Genomic DNA, 25,418 nt, shown 5'->3' with positions numbered 1-25,418 from the left:
ATTTTGACAGCAGCCACACCCTGACTCAGCACATTTACAAGCCTTCCCCCCCTTTCCACACACACACACACACACACCACCAAGCTTCCAGAAGCTAATAGCAGTTCAAGGAAAGTGTTAAGTGACTATATATATATATATATATATCCTAGGTAGTAGGTTGGTAAACAGCAACCGCCCAGGGAGGTACTACCGTCCTGCCAAGTGAGTGTACAATGAAAACCTGTAATTGTTTTACATGATGGTAGGATTGCTGGTGTCTTTTGTCTGTCTCATAAACATGCAAGATTTCAGGTATGTCTTGCTACTTCCACTTACACTTAGGTCACACTACACATACATGTACAAGCACATATATACACACCCCTCTGGGTTTTCTTCTATTTTCTTTCTAGTTCTTATTCTTGTTTATTTCCTCTTATCTCCATGGGGAAGTGGAACAGAATTCTTCCTCCTTAAGCCATGCGTGTTGTAAGAGGCGACTAAAATGCCAGGAGCAAGGGGCTAGTAACCTCTTCTCCTGTATATATATTACTAAATGCAAAAGGAGAAATTTTCGTTTTTCCTTTTGGGCCACCCTGCCTCGGTGGGATACGGCCGGTGTGTTGAAAGAAAGATATATATATATATATATATATATATCTATATATATATATATATATATCTATATATATATATATATATATATATATATATATATATATATATATATATATTTTTTATTTATTTTTATTATCACACTGGCCGATTCCCACCAAGGCAGGGTGGCCCGAAAAAGAAAAACTTTCACCATCATTCACTCCATCACTGTCTTGCCAGAAGGGTGCTTTTATAAATATATATATATATATATATATATATATATATATATATATATATATATATATATATATATATATATATATATATATATATATATATATATTATAGAAACCAGAAGGAAGGAAGGAAGGAAGGCAGGAAGAAAGTAAGGAATGTAGGAAGGAAGGTGGGTAGGAAAGGAAGGAATGCAGGAAGGTAGGAAGCAAGGAATGTAGGAAGGAAGGAATGATGACACACGACCATTTACCTAGGATAACTACCTAAGAAAGAGATGATTGTAGATGTTATGAATGAGAAGAAGCTGGATGTCCTGGCTTTAAGTGAAACAAAGCTGAAGGGGGTGGGAGAGTTTCAGTGGAGAGAAATAAATGGGATTAGGTGAGGGGTTTCAATTAGAGTTAGAGCTAAAGGAGTAGCAGCAACAATGTTGAAGGATAAGCTATGGCAGGAAAAGAGGAACAATAAATGTATTAATTCAAGGATTATGTGGAGTAAAATAAAGGTTGAATGTGAAAAGTGGGTTATAGTAAGTGTATATACACCTGGAGAAGAGAGAAGTGTAGAGGAGAGAGATTTTGGGAAATGTTGAGTGAATGCGTGGGAAGTTTTGAACCAAGTGTGAGAGTAATGGTGGTTGGGGATTTCAATGCTAAAGTGGGTAAAAATGTTGTGGAGGGAGTAGTAGGTAAATTTGGAGTGCCAGGGGTAAATGAAAATGGGGAGCCTTTAATTGAGCTATGTGTAGAAAGAGGTTTGGTAATAAGTAATACATATTTTATGAAGAAGAGGATTAATAAATATACAAGGTATAATATAGCACGTAATGAAAGTAGTTTGTTAGATTATATATTGGTGGATAAAAGGTTAATAGGTAGGCTCCAGGATGTGCACGTTTAGAAAGGAGAAACTGATATATCAGATCATTATCTAGTTGTAGCTACAGTTAGAGTAAGAGGTAGATGTGAAAAGAGGTAAATAGCAACAAGAAAGGAGGAGGTGAAAGTGTGTAAACTAAGGGAGGAGGAAGTTTGGGTGAGATATAAGCAACTATTGGCAGAAAGGTGGGCTGGTGCACGTATGAGTAGTGGGGGATGGGGGGGGTTGAAGAGGGTTGGAATAGTTTTAAAAATGCAGTATTAGAATGTGGGGCAGAAGTTTGTGGTTAAAGGAGGGTGGGTGCAGGAGGAAAGACGAGTGGTGGAATGATGAAGTAAAGGGTGTGATAAAAGAGAAAAAGGTAGCTTATGAGAGGTTTTTACAAAGCAGAAGTGTTATAAGAAGAGGAGAGTATATGGAGAGTAAAAGAAAGGTGAAGAGAGTGGTGAGAGAGTGCAAAAGGAGAGCAGATGATAGAGTGGGAGAGGCACTGTCAAGAAATTTTAGTGAAAATAAGAAAAAATTTTGGAATGAGTTAAACAAGTTAAGAAAGCCTAGGGAACAAATGGATTTGTCAGTTAAAAACAGAGTAGGGGAGTTAGTAGATGAGGAGGAGGTACTGGGAGAATATTTTGAGGAACTTTTAAATGTCGATGAAGGCAGGGAGGCAGTAATTTCATGCACTGGCCAGGGAGTGAAGAAGAGCAGGATGTGAGTGTGGGGGAGGTGCGTGAGGCATTACGTAGAATGAAAGAAGGTAAAGCAGCTGGAACTGACGGGATCATGACAGAAATGTTAAAAGCAGAGGGGGATATAGTGTTAGAGTGGTTGGTATTGTTGTTTAATAAATGTATGAAAGAGGGGAAGGTACCTAGGGATTGGCAGAGAGCATGTATAGCCCCTTTATATAAAGGGAAGGGGGACAAAAGAGATTATAAAAATTAAGAAGGAATAAGTTTACTGAATATACCAGAAAAAGTGTACGGTAGGGTTATTATTGAAAGAATTAGAGGTAAGACAGAATGTAAGATTGCAGATGAGCAAGGAGGTTTTAGAGTGGGTAGGGGATGTGTAGATCAAGTGTTTACACTGAAGCATATATGTGAACAGTTTTAGATAAAGGAAGGGAAGTTTTTATTGCATTTATGGATTTAGAAAAGGCATATGATAGCGTGGATAGGGGAGCAATGTGGCAGATGTTTCAAGTACAGGAAGGCCCCACTTATACGGCTGGTTAGGTTCCAGGCTACTGCCGTAAAGCGGAAACCGCCGTAAAGTGGAACACCCTTTTTTTCCACTTACAAATGCATACAAACACTAGATAACAAGTTTACACTAACATATATTAAGTTAGCAATAGAACCAGGCATCAGAAAACAATAAAAAGTACAATACACACATAGTGCACTCATTACTTACCTTAAAATATTTATAGTCTTAATCTAGGGTGAGACAAGTAGTATTTATTGTAAAAAATCAAGTGTGGTATGTATGGTAGTCAGCCAGGCTACCATACCAGGCCACCCCACCCACACATACAATTCTATGATATTTAAGCATCCCAGAGCGATAAAATGTATATACAGTTCACTCATTACTTACCTTAAAATATAGGGTGAGATGAGTAGTATTTATTGTAAAAAATCAAGTGTGGTATGTATGGTAGTCAGCCGGGCTACCATACCAGGCCAACCCACCCACACATATATTCCATGATATTTAAGCATCCCAGAGCGATAAAATGTATACACAGTTCACTCATTACTTACCTTAAAATATTTGTAGTCTTAATGTAGGGTCAGGAGTAAGTAAATGAGATAAAACGAATAAATGAGAGAGAGAAAGAATGAGTGCATGAGAGAGGACAGGCGCAGAGTTATGTAAACAAACCAGGCGAAGGTAAGTTTTGTAAATGAAGTGGACACGTCTGGTTTGTGTACAAGTTACATTGTGTACAGGTTGTCTCTACATTGATACGGTAGAATAAATATAGAAGAACACTCCCATTCTCATGTAACATCATTTTGAGAAGAAATGATGCTCTGAGTGAAGGCAATGGAAATAAGTCACTCTGACTTTTTTGGGTTATGCTAGGTTCTCTACACATATGTTGCTATGTATGATAATCTATGTAACTGTATTTATGTATACCTGAATAAACTTACTTACATACATACGAAAGGAATAATTTTCTACAGTTACCCCCAGTAACACATTTTCTCTTATGTTAGATTAGAGAAAATGTTATTCTTGGCATCACTTGTACAAGTTATCTGGCTACGACATCTCATATTTATGTTTATTTATTCTATTGTAGGGTGTATTTATCATCTTTTTATGTTATGTATCGTGTTTATTATATAATTTTGAAAAAAATATCATGGATGGATTAATGAAAATGTGTATATTAACGTAATATACAACATTTAATAAGACTCGGTGATTATTATTATTATTATTAGCATTTCTAATATGGCATCACTTGTGCAAGTCGTCTGCTACCACATCTCATATTTATGTTTATTTATTCTATTGTGGGGTGTATTTAACATCTTTTTATGTTATGTATAGTGTTTATTATATAATTTTGAAAAAAATATCATAGATGGATTAATGAAAATGTGTATTTAACGTAATATACGACATTTAAATGAGACGATGATTATTATTATCATTACTAATATGACGTCTGGAGACATAAGACACTCTTACTGATTTTAATGTGTACCTGCATGCCAGCACAGTATGTAAGTTTATTTAAGTACAGGTATACATAAGTATAATTATCAGAGTATATATAAAATATGAAATAACTTTTAAAAACATTTGAAATTTTGGAGTTTCCAGACAAAATGGAGAGACTTAGTGCTTACTGAGCTCACGAAGAATGTAAACAAACAAGGTGGGGCGCGGTGACCATATTAGAAAGTCAGGTGGGGGGAGCCGTATAGCGAGTTTTGGTCATAATTTGAAATGACCGTATTAGCAGAACGCCGTAAAGCAAAACGCCGTAAAGCGGGGCCTTCCTGTATATGGAATCGGTGGTAAGTTACTAAATGCTGTAAAGAGTTTTTATGAGGATAGTGAGGCTCAGGTTAGGGTGTGTAGAAGAGAGGGAGACTCCTTCCCGGTAAAAGTAGGTCTTAGACAGGGATGTGTAATGTCACCATGGTTGTTTAAAATATTTATAGATGTGGTTGTAAAAGAAGTAAATGCTAGGGTGTTCGGGAGAGGGGTAGGATTAAATTATGGGGAATCAAATACAAAATGGGAAGTGACACAGTTACTTTTTGCTGATGATACTGTGCTTATGGGAGATTCTAAAGAAAAATTGCAAAGGTTAGTGGACGAATTTGGGAGGGTGTGTAAAAGTAGAAAGTTGAAAGTGAACATAGAAAAGAGTAAGGTGATGAGGGTATCAAATGATTTAGATAAAGAAAAATTGGATATCAAATTGGGGAGGAGGAGTATGGAAGAAGTGAATGTTTTCAGATATTTGGGAGTTGACCTGTCAGCAGATGGATTTATGAGGGATGAGGTTAATCATAGAATTGATGAAGGAAAAAAGGCGAGTGGTGCATTGAGGTATATGTAGAGACAAAAAATGTTATCTATAAAGGCAAAGAAGGGAATGTATGAAAGTATAGTAGTACAACACTCTTATATGGGTGTAAAGCTTGGGTTGTAAATGCTGCAGTGAGGAGGCAGTTGGAGGCAGTGGAGATGTACTGTCTAAGGGCAATGTGTGGTGTAAATATTATGCAGAAAATTTGGAGTGTGGAAATTAGAAGGTGTGGAGTTTATAAAAGTATTAGTCAGAGGGCTGAAGAGGGGTAGTTGAGGTGGTTTGGTCATTTAGAGAGAATGGATGAAAGTAGAATGACATGGAGAGCATATAAATCTGTAGGAGAAGGAAGGCGGGGTAGGCGTCATCCTCGAAAAGTTTGGAGGGAGGGGATAAAGGAGGTTTTGTGGGCGAGGGGCTTGGACTTCCAGCAAGCGTGCATGAGTGTGTTTGATAGGAGTGAATAGAGATGAATGGTGTTTGGGACCTGATGAGCTGTTGGAGTGAGAGCAGGGTAATATTTAGTGAAGGGAAACCGGTTATTTTATATAGCCGGACTTAAGTCCTGGAAATGGGAAGTACAATGCCTGCACTTTAACCCTTTGAGGGTCGACAGGCCCTCTCCGAAACTCGTTCTCAGGGTCGGCCAAATTTCAAAAAAAAAAAAAAAAAATTATTTTTTCTTATGAAAAAATAGAGTATTTTTTTCTAAACATTATAGGCTAAACAAAAAAATTTTAACGTCAATACTTACCGAGATATGGAGGTGTGAAATTTGCCAAAATTGAACAACATATGGTAACATCGCCGACTGCCGTCACCCGGTATTTTTCTATTTACTTTTTTATGTACTATTTTCAATTTTTTTTCAATTTTTCTTTTTCTGAGTAACTTTTATGGCCTCTGAGGCCAACATGATCAGTATTTTGTAAGTTATTTCTTTTTCAATACTACACAATAAGGGCGTAAACACTGTTGTCATTATTTTGTTTATAGAAAATATTTACACAAACAAACAATATGAAATGTTGTTTATTACTATTTTTCTATATTTTATATACACATATACAGTCACAGGACATGTTTCTAGAAGTTCTGCAGCCTGTGGAACTCTTTGAAACATGGTGTCATGCACAGTGGAGTTTTGCACTCCTCACACATAAAACGAGTGTCTCTGCGTTGTCGTGGGCGTTTTTTTGTATGTGAACAGACGTAACACCTCTTCTGAGCCTTTTTCTTCAAAGCAGTAGCAGGCAGTTTTACCAGGAAGTGATCACCATGCTTCAGACGAGCAGGTAGTTGTTGATAATTTGGTGGGCGGTCAATTGCAGGTGCATTTCCTTGGTACTTGAATACTATTTGTCTGATGACAGACAAACAGAATTCGCCGTACTGTGGTTTGTTTCTGGTACTCATCTTATACATATTATAAGCATTGAGCATGGAAATGTCCAGAAGATGGAAAAACAGTTTGATGTACCACTTATAACTCTTGCGAACACAATCAGCAAACCCAATCTGCATGTCACATTTGTCCACTGAATGCATGTTGAAGGTGTAATCAATCACAGCTGCAGGTTTTAGAATGGGTTCATTTCTCTCTCTATGCTGCCTGCCACTGTCTGCCATTTCATTAGGGTGAATTGATGACAACAGTGTGACATCTCGTTTGTCATGCCACCGAAATGCCATGATGTCATTGGCAGCAAACGCCTGCACCTCACCTCTGCGAGTGCCAGCATCAAACCTGGGCATATGTTTTCGATTTGCACGCACTGTGCCACACACATCTGTCATGTTCACTCGCAAAAAATCACTGAGTGAGGGGCTTGTGTACCAGTTATCTGTATATAATATATGCCCCTTACCAAGGTATGGTTCTATCATTGTTCGAACCACATCACCTGAGATGCCCAATAACTTCCTGGTATTTTGCAATGTATAACTTCCAGTGTACACAATAATATCCAATACCAGACCACTGTAACAATCACAAAGCACAAACAACTTTATACCAAAGCGTTTCCTCTTGCTTGGTATGTACTGCTTGAAAGAGAGTCTTCCTTTGAACAGAATCAAAGACTCGTCAATTACAAGCTTCCTGAAGGGATAAAAATGAGTACTGAATTTCTGTTTCAGATACACAAACACATTCCTAATCTTATATAACCTGTCAGTTCTGTCAGGCCTGGTTTTATCTGAGAAGTGAAGCATACGTAACATTAGCACAAATCGATTCACTGGCATTATATCACTGAAACCTGGTGTTGCAATCAGGGGGTCTGTTGACCAGTATGATTTCACTTTGTGCTTATACACATGTGGCATAAGCATTATTGTGGCAAAGAAAAGATACATCTCAGCCACAGTTGCCTCCTTCCATTGGTGTAGACGTGATTTTGGTGAAAGTATTGTGTTTGCCATGGTGTACTCGTAGTATGTGTTGCTTTCCATGACAATACTTTTCATCAGTGGTTCATCAAAGAATAACTCGAAACATTCCAGTTCAGTGGCATTGTTCCCAAGTGCACAAGATGGCTGTATTCCACTTTGGCTGCCATCAAACTGGTGGGGATTTGGAACAAAATTGACAGCTTCCTGCCAATCCCAGGTGCGGTCTGCTGGTGGGTACTGGACAATGACAGGTGGTTGTGGTTGTGGAGGTTGTGGTTGTGGAGGTTGTGGTTGTGGAGGCTGGTGTGGTGGGGGAGTGGGGGATGGTGGCCTTTGTTCTAGATCAGCTGAGGCAGCGGCGTGGCTGGCAGCGTGGGTGGCAGCATGGCCCACTGCTGGTGCCTCACCGCCGGCACCACTACCACCACGCACATTTTCCATCCCAATTGCAACAGTATCTTCGTCATTTTCACTGTCTGTTCCTGTTGTACAGCCACGGGATGTACTCCGAGATACACTCCTTCCCCTTGGTATAACATATGGCACACTTCCAGAGCGCATATATCGTCGTATATACTGACGCTTCACTGGGGAATATTGCACTTCACTATCACTACTGGAACTAGTTTGAAGAGCTTGTAGTTCATATTCACTATCACTATCATCACCCATGCTCTCATCTGAGTCTGGGATTTGGGAAAATAGAAGTTTCCTCTTGGGTTCTGGAACAACTGAACGTGAACACGAGGGCCCAGCACCAGAGGTGGAAGGCTGAGGGTCGTCTGGGTTTTCTTCACTATTACCGATATTATGGTCATTAGTTTCGGTCAAAACCTCACTAAAACCACGAAACTCATCTTCACTGGCACTTCCATCACTATTAGAACTGTCACTGGGGAACAAAAGTGTCCCAATTCGCCGAGGAGTGAGGAGCTTCTTACCGCGAGGCATGGTGGACATTGTTTAAAAAGAGGGCATTCCCACAATGCACCACTGGGTCCCAGATTTTTTTTCTACCGCGCACACTGACCACGCAGACCCATTCTCTCACACCTAGGCCTACCAGCATTTTCGCGCGAGATTTGAGGCCGCTAGAATTTATGCGTACTAGTACGTCAAAAACCCCTACGCGTAAGACGTACTAGTACGACGAAAACCCTCAAGGGGTTAAAGGAGGGGTTTGGGATATTGGCAGTTTGGAGGGATATGTTGAGTATCTTTATACGTATATACTTCTAAACTGTTGTATTCTGAACACCTCTGCAAAAACAGTGATTATGTGTGAGTGAGGTGAAAGTGTTGTATGTTGATGAAAGTATTTTCTTTTTGGGGATTTTCTTTCTTTTTGGGTCACCCTGCCTCGGTGGGAGACTGCCAACTTGTTTAAAAAAAAAAAAAAACTACATAACACAACTCCCTGCAACTACTTTGAAGAAAACTGCTCAGACAAGGTGTTTTGTCTGTGCACATACAAAAAAAAAAAAAAAAAAAAAAAAAAAAAAAAAAAAAAAAAAAAAAAAAAAAAAAAAAAATGCAGAGGCACTCACTGTATGTGTGAGGAGTGTAAAACACCATTGTGTATGAAACTATGTTTCAAAGAGTTCCACAAGCTGCAGAACCTCTAGGAACATGTCCAGTTACTGTACATTTGTGTATATATTATAGAACAATAGTAACAAGCAATTTTTTGTATTGTTGGTTTGTGTAAAAAAGTTTTGTAAACAATATAATGATAATGCTTGTGCAGTTTTTGTGTTGCACATGAGTGTATGCGTGTACATTGCACCTTACTTTGGTCTCACAGGCCACATAAGTTACTTGGGAAAAAAATATTGGAAAATACAAGAAACCTTCGAATTGGAGTAAATATAAGTGTACCGGGTGAGCAGCATTTGCCAGTGTTGCTATAGGCGGCTCATTTTCTGCCAATTTTACACCTCTGTATCGCGGTAACTACTGACTGCAAAATTTTTTTAAGGCTTAAAATACACTTGGCAAATTAATCATAACATTTTGGTAAGAAAAATAATGTTTTTTTTCTGAATATTTTGTGACAGGGAGACAGTTTCAGAATTGGGATTGCGACAGTCAAAGGGTTAAATGGAACGAAACATTCTCCAAAGTTGAAACTATATATTTGTAAACAAGGTTATGTCACAAAATAGCAAACGAAATTTCATGGGAATATCTTTATTATTACAAGAGCCAGAAAAGGCTAAAGTTTGAAACATTTTTAGCACATTGATATTTTTGCCCCACTTTGAGGCTCAATCATTATGTCAATTTCAAAAAAATGTAAATCCATAATAATTCCACTGGATTAAGTATAAGAAGTTGTGCAAGATAGCACAGTTTCATTTATTTTGGCAGAAAGTGAGAGAGATTATTTTGATTCGAAAGAGCCGAAATTTTGTAGGGTTGCAGTACATGGTCGTGGCATGGTGTCAAACAAAGGGTTCTATCTCAGCAACTATTTCACTGATGAATCTCAAACTTTACCATAGTCTGGGACATGGTAGATACGGCACACCAAGTTTCATCAAAATTTGTGATGGTGAGGTAGGCAGCCATGGTTCACTTGACATGCAATGACCCCACTACAAGTTCTCTGCATAATATTTACACCACAAATTCCCCTTAGACATAACATCTCCACTGCCACCAGCCTCTTTCTTGCTGCAACATTTACAACCTATGCTTCACACCCATATAAGTGTGTTGGTACCACTATATTTTTGTACATTCCCTTCTTTGCCTCAATGGATGTTTCTTGTCTCCACAGAAACCTCAATGCACCACTCACCTTTTTTCCTTCATCAATTCTATGGTTAACCTTGTTCTTCATAAACACACCTGCTGACAAATCTACTCCCAAATATCTGAACACATTCACTTCTTCCATACCTCCCTCCAATGTAATATCCAATTTTTCTTTGCCTAACTTGTTTGATACACTGGTCAACAACCTAAATGCTTCAGAGACCAGAGTAGCAATTTCCAACTAATTTTAGGTCACTGATAATGATGTTTTTTTTTTAACAAGTCGGCCGTCTCCCACCGAGGCAGGGTGACCCAAAAAGAAAGAAAATCCCCAAAAAGAAAATACTTTCATCATCCTTCTACACTTTCAACTCACTCACACATAATCACTGTTTTTGCAGAGGTGCTCAGAACACAACAGTTTAGAAGCATATACGTATAAAGAGACACAATATATCCCTCCAAACTGCTAATATCATAAAACCCCTCCTTTAGAGTGCAGGCACTGAACTTTCCATTTCCAGGACTCAAGTCCGGCTATATAAAATAACCGGTTTACCCGAATCCCTTCACTAAATATTACCCTGCTCACACTCCAACAAATCGTCAGGTCCCACATACCATTCGTCTCCATTCACTCCTATCGAACACTCTCATGCACGTCTGCTGGAAGTCCAAGCCCCTCGCCCACAAAACCTCCTTTACCCCTTCCTTCTAACCTTTTCGAGGACGACCCCTACCCCGCCTTCCTTCCCCTACAGATTTAAATGCTCTCCATGTCAGTCTACTTTGATCCATTCTCTCTAAATGACCAAACCACCTCAACAACCCCTCTTCAGCCCTCTGACTAATACTTTTATTAACTCCACACCTTTTCCTAATTTCCACACTCTGAATTTTCTGCATAATATTTACAACACACACTACCCTTAGACAGGACATCTCCACTTCCTCCAACTGCCTCCTCGCTGCTGCATTTACAACCCAAGCTTCACACCCATATAAGAGTGTTGGTACTACTATACTTGCATACATTCCCTTCTTTGCCTCAATAGATAACATTTTGTGTCTCCACATATACCTCAACGCACCACTCACCTTTTTTCCCTCATCAATCCTATGATTAACCTCATCCTTCATAAATCCATCCGCCGACACGTCAACTCCCAAGTATCTGAAAACATTCACTTCTTCCATACTCCTCCTCCCCAATTTGATATCCAATTTTTCTTTATCTAAATCATTTGATACCCTCATCACCTTACTCTTTTCTATGTTCACTTTCAACTTTCTACCTTTACACACACTCCCAAACTCATCCACTAACCTTTGCAATTTTTCTTTAGAATCTCCCATAAGCACAGTATCATCAGCAAAAAGCAACTGTGTCAATTCCCATTTTGTATTTGATTCCCCATAATTTAATCCCACCCCTCTCCCGAACACCCTAGCATTTACTTCTTTTACAACACCATCTATAAATATATTAAACAACCATGGTGACATTACACATCCCTGTCTAAGACCTACTTTTACCTGGAAGTAGTCTCCCTCCTACACACCCTAACGTGAACCTAACTATCCTCATAAAAACTCTTTACAGCATTTAGTAACGTACCACCTATTCCATATACTTGCAACATCTGCCACATTGCTCCCCTATCCACTCTATCATATGCCTTTTCTAAATCCATAAATGCAATAAAAACTTCCCTATCTTTTTCTAAATACTGTTCACATACATGCTTCAATGTAAACACTTGATCTACACATCCCCTACCCACGCTGAAACCTCCTTGCTCATCCGCAATCCTACATTCTATCTTACCTCTAATTCTTTCAATTATAACCCTACTGTACACTTTTCCTGGTATACTTAGTAAACTTATTCCTTTATAATTTTTACAATCTCTTTTGTCCCCCTTCCCTTTATATAAAGAGACTATACATGCTCTCTGTCAATCCCTAGGAACCTTCCCCTCTTTCATGCATTTATTAAACAAAAACACCAACCACTCCAACACTATATCCCCCCCTGCTTTTAACATTTCAGTCATGATCCCGTCAGTTCCAGCTGCTTTACCTGCTTTCATTCTATGTAATGCCTCATGCACCTCCCCCACACTCACATCCTGTTCTTCTTCACTCGTGAAAGATGGTATACCTCCCTGGCCAGTGCATGAAATTACCGCTTCCCTTTCGTCGTTGACATTTAAAAGTTCCTCAAAATATTTTCACCATCTACCCAATACCTCCAGCTCCCCATCTACTGACTCCCCTTCACCGTTTTTAACCGACAAATCCATTCTTTCCCTAGTCTTTCTTAACTTGTTTAACTCCCAAATTTTTTCTTATTTTCATTAAAATTTCTTGACAGTGCCTCTCCCACTCTATCATCTGCTCTCCTTTTGCACTCTATCACCACTCTCTTTACCTTTCTTTTACTCTCCATATACGTACTCTACTCTTCTTATAACGTTTCTGCTTTGTAAAAACCTCTCATAAGCTAACTTTTTCTCTTTTATCACACCCTTTACTTCATCATTCCACCAATCACTCCTCTTTCCTCCTGCACCCACCCTCCTATAACCACAAACTTCTGCCCCACATTCTAATACTGCATTTTTAAAACTATTCCAACCCTCTTCAACCCCCCTACTACTCATACTTGCACCAGCCCACCTTTCTGTCAATAGTTGCTTATCTCTCACCCAAACTTCCTCCTCCCTTAGTTTATACACTTTTTCCTCTTTCTTGCTTGTTGTTGCCATTTTCCTCTTTTCCCATCTTCCTCTTAATTTAACTGTAGCTACAACTAAATAATGATCCGATATATCAGTTGCCCCTCTATAAACGTGTACATCCTGGAACCTACCCATCAACCTTTTATCCACCAATACATAATCTAACAAACTACTTTCATTACGTGCTATATCATACCTTGTACGTATATTTATTAATCCTCTTCTTCATAAAATATGTATTATTACCAAACCTCTTTCTACACATAGCTCAATTAAAGGCTCCCCATTTTCATTTAACCCTGGCACCCCAAATTTACCTACTACTCCCTCCACAACATTTTTGCCCACTTTAGCATTGAAATCCCCAACCACCATTACTCTCACACTTGGTTCAAAACTCCCCACGCATTCACTCAACATATCCCAAAATCTCTCTCTCTCCTCTACACTTCTCTCTTCTCCAGGTGCATATACGCTTACTATAACCCATTTTTCACATCCAACCTTTATTTTACTCCACATAATCCTTGAATTAATACATTTATAGCCCCTCTTTTCCTGCCATAACTTATCCTTCAACATTACTGCTACTCCTTCTTTAGCTCTAACTATCTGAAACCCCCTGACCTAATCCCATTTATTCCTCTCTACTGAAACTCTCCCACCCCCTTCAGCTTTGTTTCATTTAAAGCCAGGACATCCGGCTTCTTCTCATTCATAACATCCACAATCATCTCTTTCTTACTTCCCACATTGACAATTTTCTTCTTCTTAGTCTTTTTAGTAATTATTACATGAAAAGGGGTTACTAGCTCATTGTTCCCGGCATTTTAGTTGACTAAAATGATAATGAATATCATGGTTAAAATTGTTTGTTAGCTCTACTTTTCAATGCACACCTACGTGTCACAACAGGTTCAAACAGGCTTGTGGCAGTGTGTTTCTTAACACACTCGCAGTTTCGCTGCCCGCCATTATTGCTCCAGTAGTCATAGAAGGTGGTTGTGCTGTGCAAGGTTATATTTTGAGGTGAAAGGTATGTGATTTTCTTAGCCAAACACTTTTCAAACTTATAATAAATATTCACTGAGCAAGCTATTGATATGAATGTGAGGCATATTATATTAATTGTATTTTCCTACTGAAAGATATAAACACTTCTGCTTTGCTGTCATGCTCTGTATTATAATGATAAATTAATTAATAAATTTTCTGTTTATCTTCTGTTTGTTGTCTTCTTCTTCCAGATGCCTCGTACTTATGTAAATAGGGCAAACAACTTCTGCTACATTTGTGGTGAGGTTACCTTTGCATCACAAAAGTGCCGTATAACTGCACTGCTATGGTTATAAAGGCATATCACCTATATTTTGGATGCAAGATTGGTGACCAGGATAAGAACTGGGCTAAACACACATGCTGCAAAACCTGCGCTACTAATCTTCGCCAATGGTTGAACAGGAAGAGGAAAGGAATGCCTTTTGCTATGCCAATGACATGGTGAGAGCCAAAAGACCATACCAACAATTGTTATTTCAGCATGGTACCTCCAGTACAAAAGGGCTTATCAAAGAAAAAAAAGGGGTCCACTGAATATTCAAACATTCCATCAGCTATTCACTCAGTTCCACAGGCAGAAGGTTTACCCATTCCTGATGCACCAACTTCGGCATCCTTCGAGTCAGATGAAGAATGTAATGAGGAGGAAAAAGAGAAGGATGACAGTGCTGGACTGCTAGATTACAGAGTGACCAAAACTTTGATGAAGCACACTCCTCTAGGCCACATCTCATAACAAAAGGGGAGCTCCATGACCTTATCAGGGATCTGCAACTATCCAAAAATAAGGCAGACCTGCTAAGCTCTGGTCTTCAACAGTGGAATCTCCTAGCAGCTGATGTGAAGATTTCATAATTTCGTGACAGTAAGCAGCAGTTCAACGATTTCTTCATGATGGAAGGTGATTTAGTGGCCTGCAACAATATCAATGGTCTGATGTAAGCACTTGGCATCGACTACAAACCCAGTCACTGGAGGCTGTTCATAGATTCATCAAAAACGAGTCTGAAAGGTGTCTTGCTGCATAATGGCAATAGTAAACTATCAGTTCCTTTGGGCTATGCACCACATATGAACGAAACTTATGAGAATATAAAGCCTATGTTGCAATGCATGAAATATGATGAACATCAATGGTGGCTCTGTGGTGACTTAAAGGTTGTTGTTCTTGTGATGGGCTTGCAAGGCAGACACACCAAGTACTGTGTGATGAATGGTTTGAAAAACCGACAAGTTGAAGATTGAGACACTTATGCAGCATATGGGAATCTTTATTCAGGAAACGTTTCGCCACACAGTGGCTTCATCAGTCCAATACAAAGAGGAAGGCGTAAGGAGAGGAGGAGAATGAGGTAATCAGTCCCTCAACCTGGAGTCGATGTGTTCAGTCCATCAATCTTGTAGAATGTACAGCATAGGGCCGTAGACGTGGCTTATATACTGTAGTGAGGTGACGTGAAGCAGGTGGAGGCGGGGTCATAGTGGTACCATCCACTAGTCGAAGTAGGTCTTCGTCCAAAGGTTGAACAAGTGTTGAAGAATTCTTTGTAACAAGATCCCATGATGCTGCAGTGTCTGACAGTTGTGATGAATGGTTTGAAAAACCGACAAGTTGAAGATTGAGACACTTATGCAGCATATGGGAATCTTTATTCAGGAAACGTTTCGCCACACAGTGGCTTCATCAGTCCAATACAAAGAGGAAGGCGTAAGGAGAGGAGGAGAATGAGGTAATCAGTCCCTCAACCTGGAGTCGATGTGTTCAGTCCATCAATCTTGTAGAATGTACAGCATAGGGCCGTAGACGTGGCTTATATACTGTAGTGAGGTGACGTGAAGCAGGTGGAGGCGGGGTCATAGTGGTACCATCCACTAGTCGAAGTAGGTCTTCGTCCAAAGGTTGAACAAGTGTTGAAGAATTCTTTGTAACAAGATCCCATGATGCTGCAGTGTCTGACAGTTGTGATGAATGGTTTGAAAAACCGACAAGTTGAAGATTGAGACACTTATGCAGCATATGGGAATCTTTATTCAGGAAACGTTTCGCCACACAGTGGCTTCATCAGTCCAATACAAAGAGGAAGGCGTAAGGAGAGGAGGAGAATGAGGTAATCAGTCCCTCAACCTGGAGTCGATGTGTTCAGTCCATCAATCTTGTAGAATGTACAGCATAGGGCCGTAGACGTGGCTTATATACTGTAGTGAGGTGACGTGAAGCAGGTGGAGGCGGGGTCATAGTGGTACCATCCACTAGTCGAAGTAGGTCTTCGTCCAAAGGTTGAACAAGTGTTGAAGAATTCTTTGTAACAAGATCCCATGATGCTGCAGTGTCTGACAGTTGTGATGAATGGTTTGAAAAACCGACAAGTTGAAGATTGAGACACTTATGCAGCATATGGGAATCTTTATTCAGGAAACGTTTCGCCACACAGTGGCTTCATCAGTCCAATACAAAGAGGAAGGCGTAAGGAGAGGAGGAGAATGAGGTAATCAGTCCCTCAACCTGGAGTCGATGTGTTCAGTCCATCAATCTTGTAGAATGTACAGCATAGGGCCGTAGACGTGGCTTATATACTGTAGTGAGGTGACGTGAAGCAGGTGGAGGCGGGGTCATAGTGGTACCATCCACTAGTCGAAGTAGGTCTAGTTCTATTATATATTTACAAGTGTACAGGAACTTTACGTGTTCCTTGAGGTGGATGACAAAGCACTTTGTCTGGGAAACTGGGGAGTCAGTAGCTAGCTTGTGTCGCCACTCACTCAGTCTTGGCTGGTGTCTCATGCCACCAACACCTATTGACCATATGGTACACGGTATATGTTACAGGGTACCATATGGTACATTGTACTATATGGTAAAGGGTACCATGCAGTACAGGATAACATATGGTGCAGGGTACCATATGGTACAAGGTACCATATGGTACAGGGTACCATATGGTACAGGGTACCATATGGTGCAGGGTACAATATGGTGCAGGGTACCATATGGTGCAGGGTACCATATGGTACAGGGTACCATATAGTACAGGGTACCATATGGTACAGGGTACCATATGGTACAGGGTACCATATGGTACAGGGTACCATATGGTACAGGGTACCATATGGTACAGATACAGGGATAACTATAGAAATAAGTCACCCTGACTTTTTTGCGTTATCCTAGGATTTTATACATATGCTACTATGTACGATAATCTATGTAATTGTATTTCTGTACACCTGAATAAACTTACTCAAGTGCATGTGGCATCATAAGTAAGTTTATTTAGTTATACACAAATAAAGTTACATAGAATATCATACTTAGCAGCATATGTTTGGAGAACCTAGGATAACCCAAAAAAGTCAGACAGATTTATTTCCATTAGGGTCTCAGTACCCTGTACCATATGGTACAATGTACTATATGGTACAATGTACTATATGGTACAATGTACTATATGGTACAATGTACTATACGTACATTGTACCATATGGTACCATTGTATGACATGGCACCATTGTACCATATGGTACCATTGTACCATATGGCACAATGGTACCATATGGTTCAAAACCATAGAATTCGTCTTCAGCTTCACTTCCATCAGTCTTAGAACTGTAAGTTGTGAAGAGGAGAGTCAGAATTCGCCCGGAGAGTGAGTGGGGAGTGAGAGCATCTTGCTGCCAGGCACTATGAACAAAGCTACTTTGCCGGCGTTCCCACAATGCCATGTGGGCGTCCAGATTTTTTCTATGGTGTGCACACTGACCACCCAGATCCATTCTCTTAGATGTATGCCTACCAGCCTTCTCATGCTAAATTTGACGGCGCTAGAATTTTGGCGTAGATCTACGGTTTGGACCCTGAACGTAAAGCCGTAGATCTACGGGACGGACCCTGAAAGGGTTAATACTCTACTAAGAATAGAATACATGACACTTACCTTTGTTGAAGATCTGGTGATGATTGATAGGATGGGAGCAGGGGAGTGTGGAAGTTGTTATTGTTTAGAAGGGGAATCCCCTTCCATTAGGACTTGAGGTATCAAGTCCTTTTCTGGGGTTACTTCTTTTCTTCTTTTAATGCCACTAGGATCAGCTTGAGTTACTGGACCTCTGTCGCACAACAAATCTGTCCAAAGAGCTCTGTACCTCCCGTTCCTTTAAGACTTTCCTAAAATGGGCCATAACATTGTCATTGTACAGGTTGCCAACACGGCTTGCAGTAGCTGTGACAGGGTGATTTTCATCTGCAAAGGTTTGCAGTTCAACCCGCTTTGCACACATTTCCTTAATCTTTGAAGTAGGCAACTTCCTCAATTTCTCTCTTCCCTCATCTGAAGCAGTTTCCTCAGGTCTGGCCTCTTGCTGTTGAAGATGATCTTGCAGCTCATCAGTGGTTAATTCTTCATTGTCCTCCTCCACCAACTCCTCCACATCCTCCCCACTAACCTCCAACCCAAGGACTTCCCCAATGCCACAATGGATTCCACAACTGGCATACGCGCCTCAGGGTTCGCCTCAAACCCTTCAAAATCCCTTTCTTCTACGCATTGTGGCCACAGTTTCTTCCAAGCAGAGTTTAAGGTCCTCTTAGTCACTCCCTCCCAAGCCTTACCTATAAGGTTTACACAACTGAGGATGCTAAAGTGATCTTTCCAAAACTCTCTTAGAGTCAGTCGAGTGTCTGAGGTCACTTCAAAGCACTTTTGACACATAGCTTTTGTGTAGAGTTTTTTGAAGTTTGAAATGACCTGCTGGTCCATGGGCTGCAGGAGAGGAGAGGTATTAGGAGGCAAAAACTTCACCTTAATGAAGCTCATGTCCCCAGAAATTCGCTCTGCCAAGTCTAAAGGATGACCAGGAGCATTGTCTAATACCAGGAGGCACTTAAGGTCCAATTTCTTTTCCATTAGGTAATTTTTCACAGTGGGAGCACATGTATGGTGTAACCAGTCATAGAAAAAGTCCCTATTGACCCATGCCTTACTGTTTGCCCTCCACAGCACACACAAATTAGCCTTGAGGACATTGTTTTTCCTGAACACTCTGGGAGTTTCAGAGTGATATACCAATAAAGGTTTCATTTTGTAATCACCACTAGCATTACCACACATCAGAAGAGTAAGCCTGTCTTTCATAGGCTTATGTCCTGGGAGTGCCTTTCCCTCCTGAGTAATGTAGGTCCTGCTTGGCATTTTCTTCCAAAACAGGCCTGTTTCGTCACAATTAAACACTTGTTCAGGTTGCAATTCGTCACTGTCTATGTACTCCTTGAATTCCTTCACATATTTTTCAGCCGCTTTTTGGTCTGAACTGGCAGCCTCACCATGCCTTATCACACTATGCATTCCACTACAATTCTTATATCTCTCAAACCAACCTTTGCTGGCTTTAAATTCACTCACATCACAACTAGTTACAGGCATTTTTCTAATTAAATCCTCATGCAACTTCCTAGCCTTTTCACATATGATCGCTTGAGAGATGAAATCTCCTGCTATCTGTTTTTCGTTTATCCACACCAATAACAGTCTCTCAACATCTTCTATCACTTGTGATCTCTGTTTCGAAAACAAACTTGTGCCTTTTGCAAGAACAGCTTCCTTTGATTGCCGTTTTGTTGGCCAAGATAGCAGCGATGGTTGATTGGGGTTTGGTATACAACCTGGCCAGCTCCGAGACACGCACTCCACTTTCGTACTTAGCTATTATCTCTTTCCTCGTTTCCATAGTAATTTTCACCCTTTTTACCACAGGGTTGGCACTAGAGGGTTTCTTGGGGCCCATGTTGACTTATTTTGCAGCTACAAGCACTAAAATCACCGTGATAATATGAAATGTACCGAATGTATGCTTAGATGCGACCGCACTTGCTAGCTTGTAAACACTGGCACCCACGGGGCAGCTGAGGCCATGTGGGACGCGTCCCGGATGAATCGAGTGAGACAAGTTTTATATCGTGAGGTGAGGCAAAATTTTTGCATTCAAATGCTTCGTATAGCAGATTTAACGTAACGGAATGCGTTCGTAAGGTGGGGTCCACTGTACAGCCTCTCCTCACTTAACGACAGAGTTCTGTTCCTAAGACCTCATCGGTAAATGAATTCGTCGGTAAGTGAAGAGCATACTATAATGGTAGTGGGTTTGTGTTAACAATCTTTGACATTGTTTTAATGTCACTTTTGCACAATTTATAGCATTTCTGGTATATTTTTAAATGTTTATACAGTAGTGTACTGTACATATATTGTAATAAACAGAATAGAGGAAATCAGCTCTAACATACATTATTTAGGTATGAATACAGGTCAAAGAGCCCGTCGTAAGTCCGAGTCGTCGGTAAACAAGTACATCGTCAAGCGAGGAGAGGCTATATTACATGTCTCGCACCTTTAAACCTATAGCCAATAAGCATTTTTCAAGGTGATATTTGGATTCAAGACATGAAAATACATAAGAATTAACTAATCTCATTAAGAAGCATTCAAATTTTCGAAAACTGTTGATCAGCATACCCTTATCTCCTTACTTTTATCTATGTTCACTTTCAACTTACTTTCTTTACACACCCTGTGGAGAAATTTTCTCCAGAAGGGGAGGTATCAGCCCCTTTCAGCCCTTTTCAGCCCTGAAGGGCCAACCCTCTCAGAAGGGACAAGCATCTTGTTTACTGCTACATCAAGTAATTACCAGCAGATGTCTAACCAGCGTGTACGAGTTACATGGTCACGCGGCTCTTTGCAAGAGACCAGTGTTGCAAATGTGTAGTTTAAATAAGATACAATCAATCTCTTACCTTAGCAGGACAATTAAGGAAAATCCCATACCCACTTTATTACCATGGTAAAGATAGTGTACATTGTTGTATATGTTTAAGACAGCAAGAATCAAGCATTCTGCATTGCTTCATAGTGGAAGTTTGGCAAGGAGGGGAAATGTGCTAGGTCAGCTTTTCCTTTATGCTAGAGGACAAGCAAGGTGGGGCGAGAGGTGTCGGAGGTTAGATTGCTTTTGACCCTGCTGGGGAACACACTGATGCTGGGATAACCAACAAAGAACACTGATCCGAGCATTTTTGTGCATAAAAGTATCTCAATAGACACCTACAGAGAAGTGTGATCAGCTTCTTTACTGGCATTATGGTGAACAAATCTTGATGAACAGTGTAACAAAGTGTTGTGATCCTACGAGAAGTGCGATATTCTTCAACGAACACTATTCTTCAATCAAGACACCTATATACGAGTCACATATGGGTCCAATACAGATACCCAGGTAAGCCTCATAAGTAATGAGACTAGCTAGATCAGCTGCACAGCAGATAGCTACTGCATTTTTACTAGATGTACCATACACTCGGTTATGGGAGGGCCATCAAGCCCACACCCAATCAGTTTCTGAGATATGCTGACATAATACCCCCCTAGGGGCAATTATATTCACCCATAATAAATTATTTTCCAGCCCGTGAGGAAATGCATACGACAGCTTCTCAAGATATCGCCTGCAGGGACGGCTGTGTAGGCGAAAGCTGTTTTTCAAGCTAAGTTTCCCTACAGTCCACTATTTAATCTTTGACTTACCTTATAGCATTATCCTCAACACAACCTCCCAAACTCATCCACTAACCTTAGCAACTTTTCTTTAGATTCTCCCATAAGCACAGTATCATCAGCAAAAAAGTTACTGTTTTAACTTTCATTTTGCATTTGATTCGTTTTATTTCTTTTCATCTCCATGGAAGAAAGGAATAAGAATCTTTCCTCTGTAAATCATGCATGTCATAAAAACTGATTAAGATGCCAGAAGCATGGAGCTAGTAACCCCTTCTGTATAAATTACTAAAAGCTAAAAAAAAAAAAAAAAGAAAAAAAAAAAAATTTTTTTTTTACTTCTCAAACCCTAATTCTACCATAGTATTAATCTCCAGACCTGAAGCAATATTTTCATGGAATAAACAAGAGTTATACTGCAGCATTATCATTTCCAGTACTTATAGGCCATTAAATATTTTATTGAAAAAAAAAAATTAAAACATTTAATTCAATAATTTAATGCCTATTAAAATTAATTTCAACAAAATACTACATGGTTAATTTACCTGCAAGCTGGAGGGACTTTGCCAAGGAACACTGCAAAAGTTACAGGAAGGCGAGGCTTTCTGGGATGCTGAGATTTTCCACCTCCCATTTGCTCCTGACCCTCATCATCCAGGTCTGCCGACCCTAGACGATCGTGCTCATTGGTAGCCTCTACAGTCCTCCTTACAATCCGGTTCTTCTTGCTCACATTAATTGTGACCTTTGTTGGATACTAAATATGAATGAACAATCAAATAAACAGATCATAAGTCACAACTGTCACATTAATATTGTTTTCTATCCACCACCTTCTATCAAATGGATTAAATTCTTCTGGATTAATGTTGTCTGCCCAGTTCCACATGCAGCTATAATATATAGTACACAGAGAGATTAACAGTCTAGTTCTTGAATAATATAGTGCAATTTTTTCTTAAGTTATGTACTTTCAAAAATAATAAGTTTTATAATTTATAATAGGCAAAATTCATTATTCTGTGATAGAGTCCAAGTATACTATTGTTTATGTAATTTGGATTTATTCAGCTTATGATGGGGTACAAACCTAATTGCCAACTATTACTTAAATGCACAATAAAGGACATATGGAAGTCTCCCTCACAAGGTCATGTTTACAACCAAGAACTATAAATCTTAGAAATAATTTTCAGTGTAAAATTAACCACTCACCTGGATATTTTTTTGTCCTTTATCTTCACTCTCTGATATATATCTGCCTCTTGCTCTACTAATTCCTCTACCTCTGCCACCAACTCGTGCTCCACGGACCCCTCGAGCACCACCACGTCCACGGCCACTAGCTCTTAGTTCTTCCACAGAGGGAAGGTCTGCTCCATCAGCTAAAGTTACATCTTTTCCTGCTCTAAATAAAAAAAATGAAGCATGAGAGATTTTTTAAGAAAATTTTTTTAACTAGCTTTATTTTGAATGCTGGGCAATCAGGCAAAATATCCCATCCCACAATAACCCTCTGCATAATTCAAATCTAGAGCAACCGTGGTAAATATAATAATTTCACACAGACATGTCTCCATGCCTTTTCTAAATTGACAAAATGAATAAGCAGAACCAGGTAGGGTTTCGGATTGTATACTCTCCTGGAGAGTGAGCAAGTTAACATCTATGAAGAGATTCAAGGAAATTTGTTAGCCAGACTTGAGTTCCAAAGAAATACAGTGCTGAAAGATGGGTGGGGATGTTGCAGTTTGGATGGTCACTTAAACTGCAGTGTCTGTACACTTCTGGAAAAGCAGTAATGGAATACAGGTCTGCCATCACAAATCCGGCAATCAGTTATTTGGTTTCTTCAGTTATTTGGTACTAATTTTGGATAGCATAATTTCAAATTTCCAGGGTCGCCACACCAACCTGCTGGTACTGTTTGGTGGCACTACTTGCTGCGTAAGTCATTCCAATTTCTTTTTCTCCATTTATTGTTATAACCTGTTTACTTTTAGCCCTAGCCATGGCTCCAATGAATACAAGAAATGCTTCTCATTATGTAAAGCACCTACACAGTACATTATCCATTAAAGATAAGGTGGCTTTGAAGCCACTGGCAGTTACCATGAGCTCAGTCTCATGATGCAGGAGAGTACACTTTATTATTATGCTAATATCAACATTACAGTTTGTTTGCCTATCACAATTGATCTAATATGACATAATAAACAATATAAATAACATAAAACATGTTAAATTTTCCAGAATAAATAATATTTGACATAATACCGAGCAGTTCGACAGAGGTATGAAGAGGATATGGCATACAAATACCATTCTCCTATCCCTGTCTTGGGGGCTTATATAAGAGAAAACGGAGTATAGCACAGGGATAACTGTGATATACACTCGTACTCCACAATAAACCTTAAACAAAAAAGTTATTTTCTCTATATAGATTATCACACACAGCAGCATATGTGTAGAGAACCTAGGATAACCCAAAAAAGTCAACGTGGCTTATTTCTAGACCTGGCTTGGGCTAGCCATATGTGATTTTTGGTAAATATTCGATTCCCAGTCACCGTAGAAACAATTGGCGTGTTTCTTTACACCTGTTGCCTATGTTCACCCATCAGTAAATGGGTACCTGGGTGTTAGCCAACTGGTGTGGGTGTTATCCTGGGACACTGACCTAATTTGCTTGAAATACTCAGCATAACAAGCGGCTTTCTATATAGTACAGTGGACCCTCGACCAACGCTGGCATTGTATAACGCTAAATCCGACTAGCGATACATTTTAACGCAAAAATTTTGCCTCAACTAGCGCTAAAAAACTCGACCAACGCGATTCATTCTGTTCGAGATGCGTCCACATGTGGCCTGAGCGCGCCTCACTTGTCCCGTAGGTGCCAGTGTTTACAAGCCAGCCAGCCACTGCGGTCCCATCCAAACATACAATCAGAACATTTCATATTATCACAGCGTTTTTAGTGATTGCACCTGCAAAATAAGTCACCATGGGCCCCAAGAAAGCTTCTAGTGCCAACCCTACAGCAAAAAGGGTGAGAATCACTATGAATATGAAGAAAGAGATCATTGCTAAGTATGAAAGTGGAGTGCGTGTCTACTAGCTGGCCAGGTTGTACACAAAACCCCAATCAACCATCACTACTATTGTGGCCAAGAAAACGGCAATCAAGGAAGCTGTTCTTGCCAAAGGTGCAACTATGTTTTCGAAACTGAGATCGCAAGTGATAGAAGATGATGAGAGACTGTTATTGGTGTGGATAAACAAAAAACAGACAGCAGGAGATTTCATCTCTCAAGCGATCATATGTGAAAAGGCTAGGAAGTTGCATGACTATTTAATTAAAAAAATACCTGCAACTAATGGTGATGTGAATGAATTTGAGGCCAGCAAAGGTTGGTTTGAGAGATTTAAGAATCGTAGTGGCATACATAGTGTGATAAGGCATGGTGAGGCTGCCAGTTTGGACCACAAAGCGGCTGAAAAATACGTGCAGGAATTTAAGGAGTACATAGAAAGTGAAGGACTGAAACCTGAACAAGTGTTTAATTGTGACGAAACAGGCCTGTTTTGGTAGAAAATGCCAAGCAGGACCTACATTCCTCAGGAGGAAAAGGCACTCCCAGGACA

The 25,418-nt window shown here is 39.8% G+C and overlaps 1 protein-coding gene across 1 annotated transcript in view; it reads right to left on the bottom strand.

Moving 5' to 3' along the window:
- lost (methenyltetrahydrofolate synthase domain-containing protein lost) overlaps positions 1 to 25,418 on the bottom strand; it is a 111,575-nt gene that overhangs the window by 59,864 nt on the left and 26,293 nt on the right. Inside the window, exons 3-4 of the mRNA XM_070084747.1 lie at positions 22,983 to 23,175; positions 22,313 to 22,524 (exon numbers count right to left, since the gene is read on the bottom strand). Of these exons, the coding sequence (XP_069940848.1) occupies positions 22,313 to 22,524; positions 22,983 to 23,175 (405 nt within the window). The remainder of the gene's footprint in view (positions 1 to 22,312; positions 22,525 to 22,982; positions 23,176 to 25,418) is intronic.

Source organism: Cherax quadricarinatus, chromosome 13, assembly GCF_038502225.1.
Source record: "Cherax quadricarinatus isolate ZL_2023a chromosome 13, ASM3850222v1, whole genome shotgun sequence".
Lineage (NCBI taxonomy): Eukaryota > Metazoa > Arthropoda > Malacostraca > Decapoda > Parastacidae > Cherax > Cherax quadricarinatus.
Note: the sequence above shows the minus strand (reverse complement) of the source record. Positions and strands in the feature narration are given on the sequence as shown.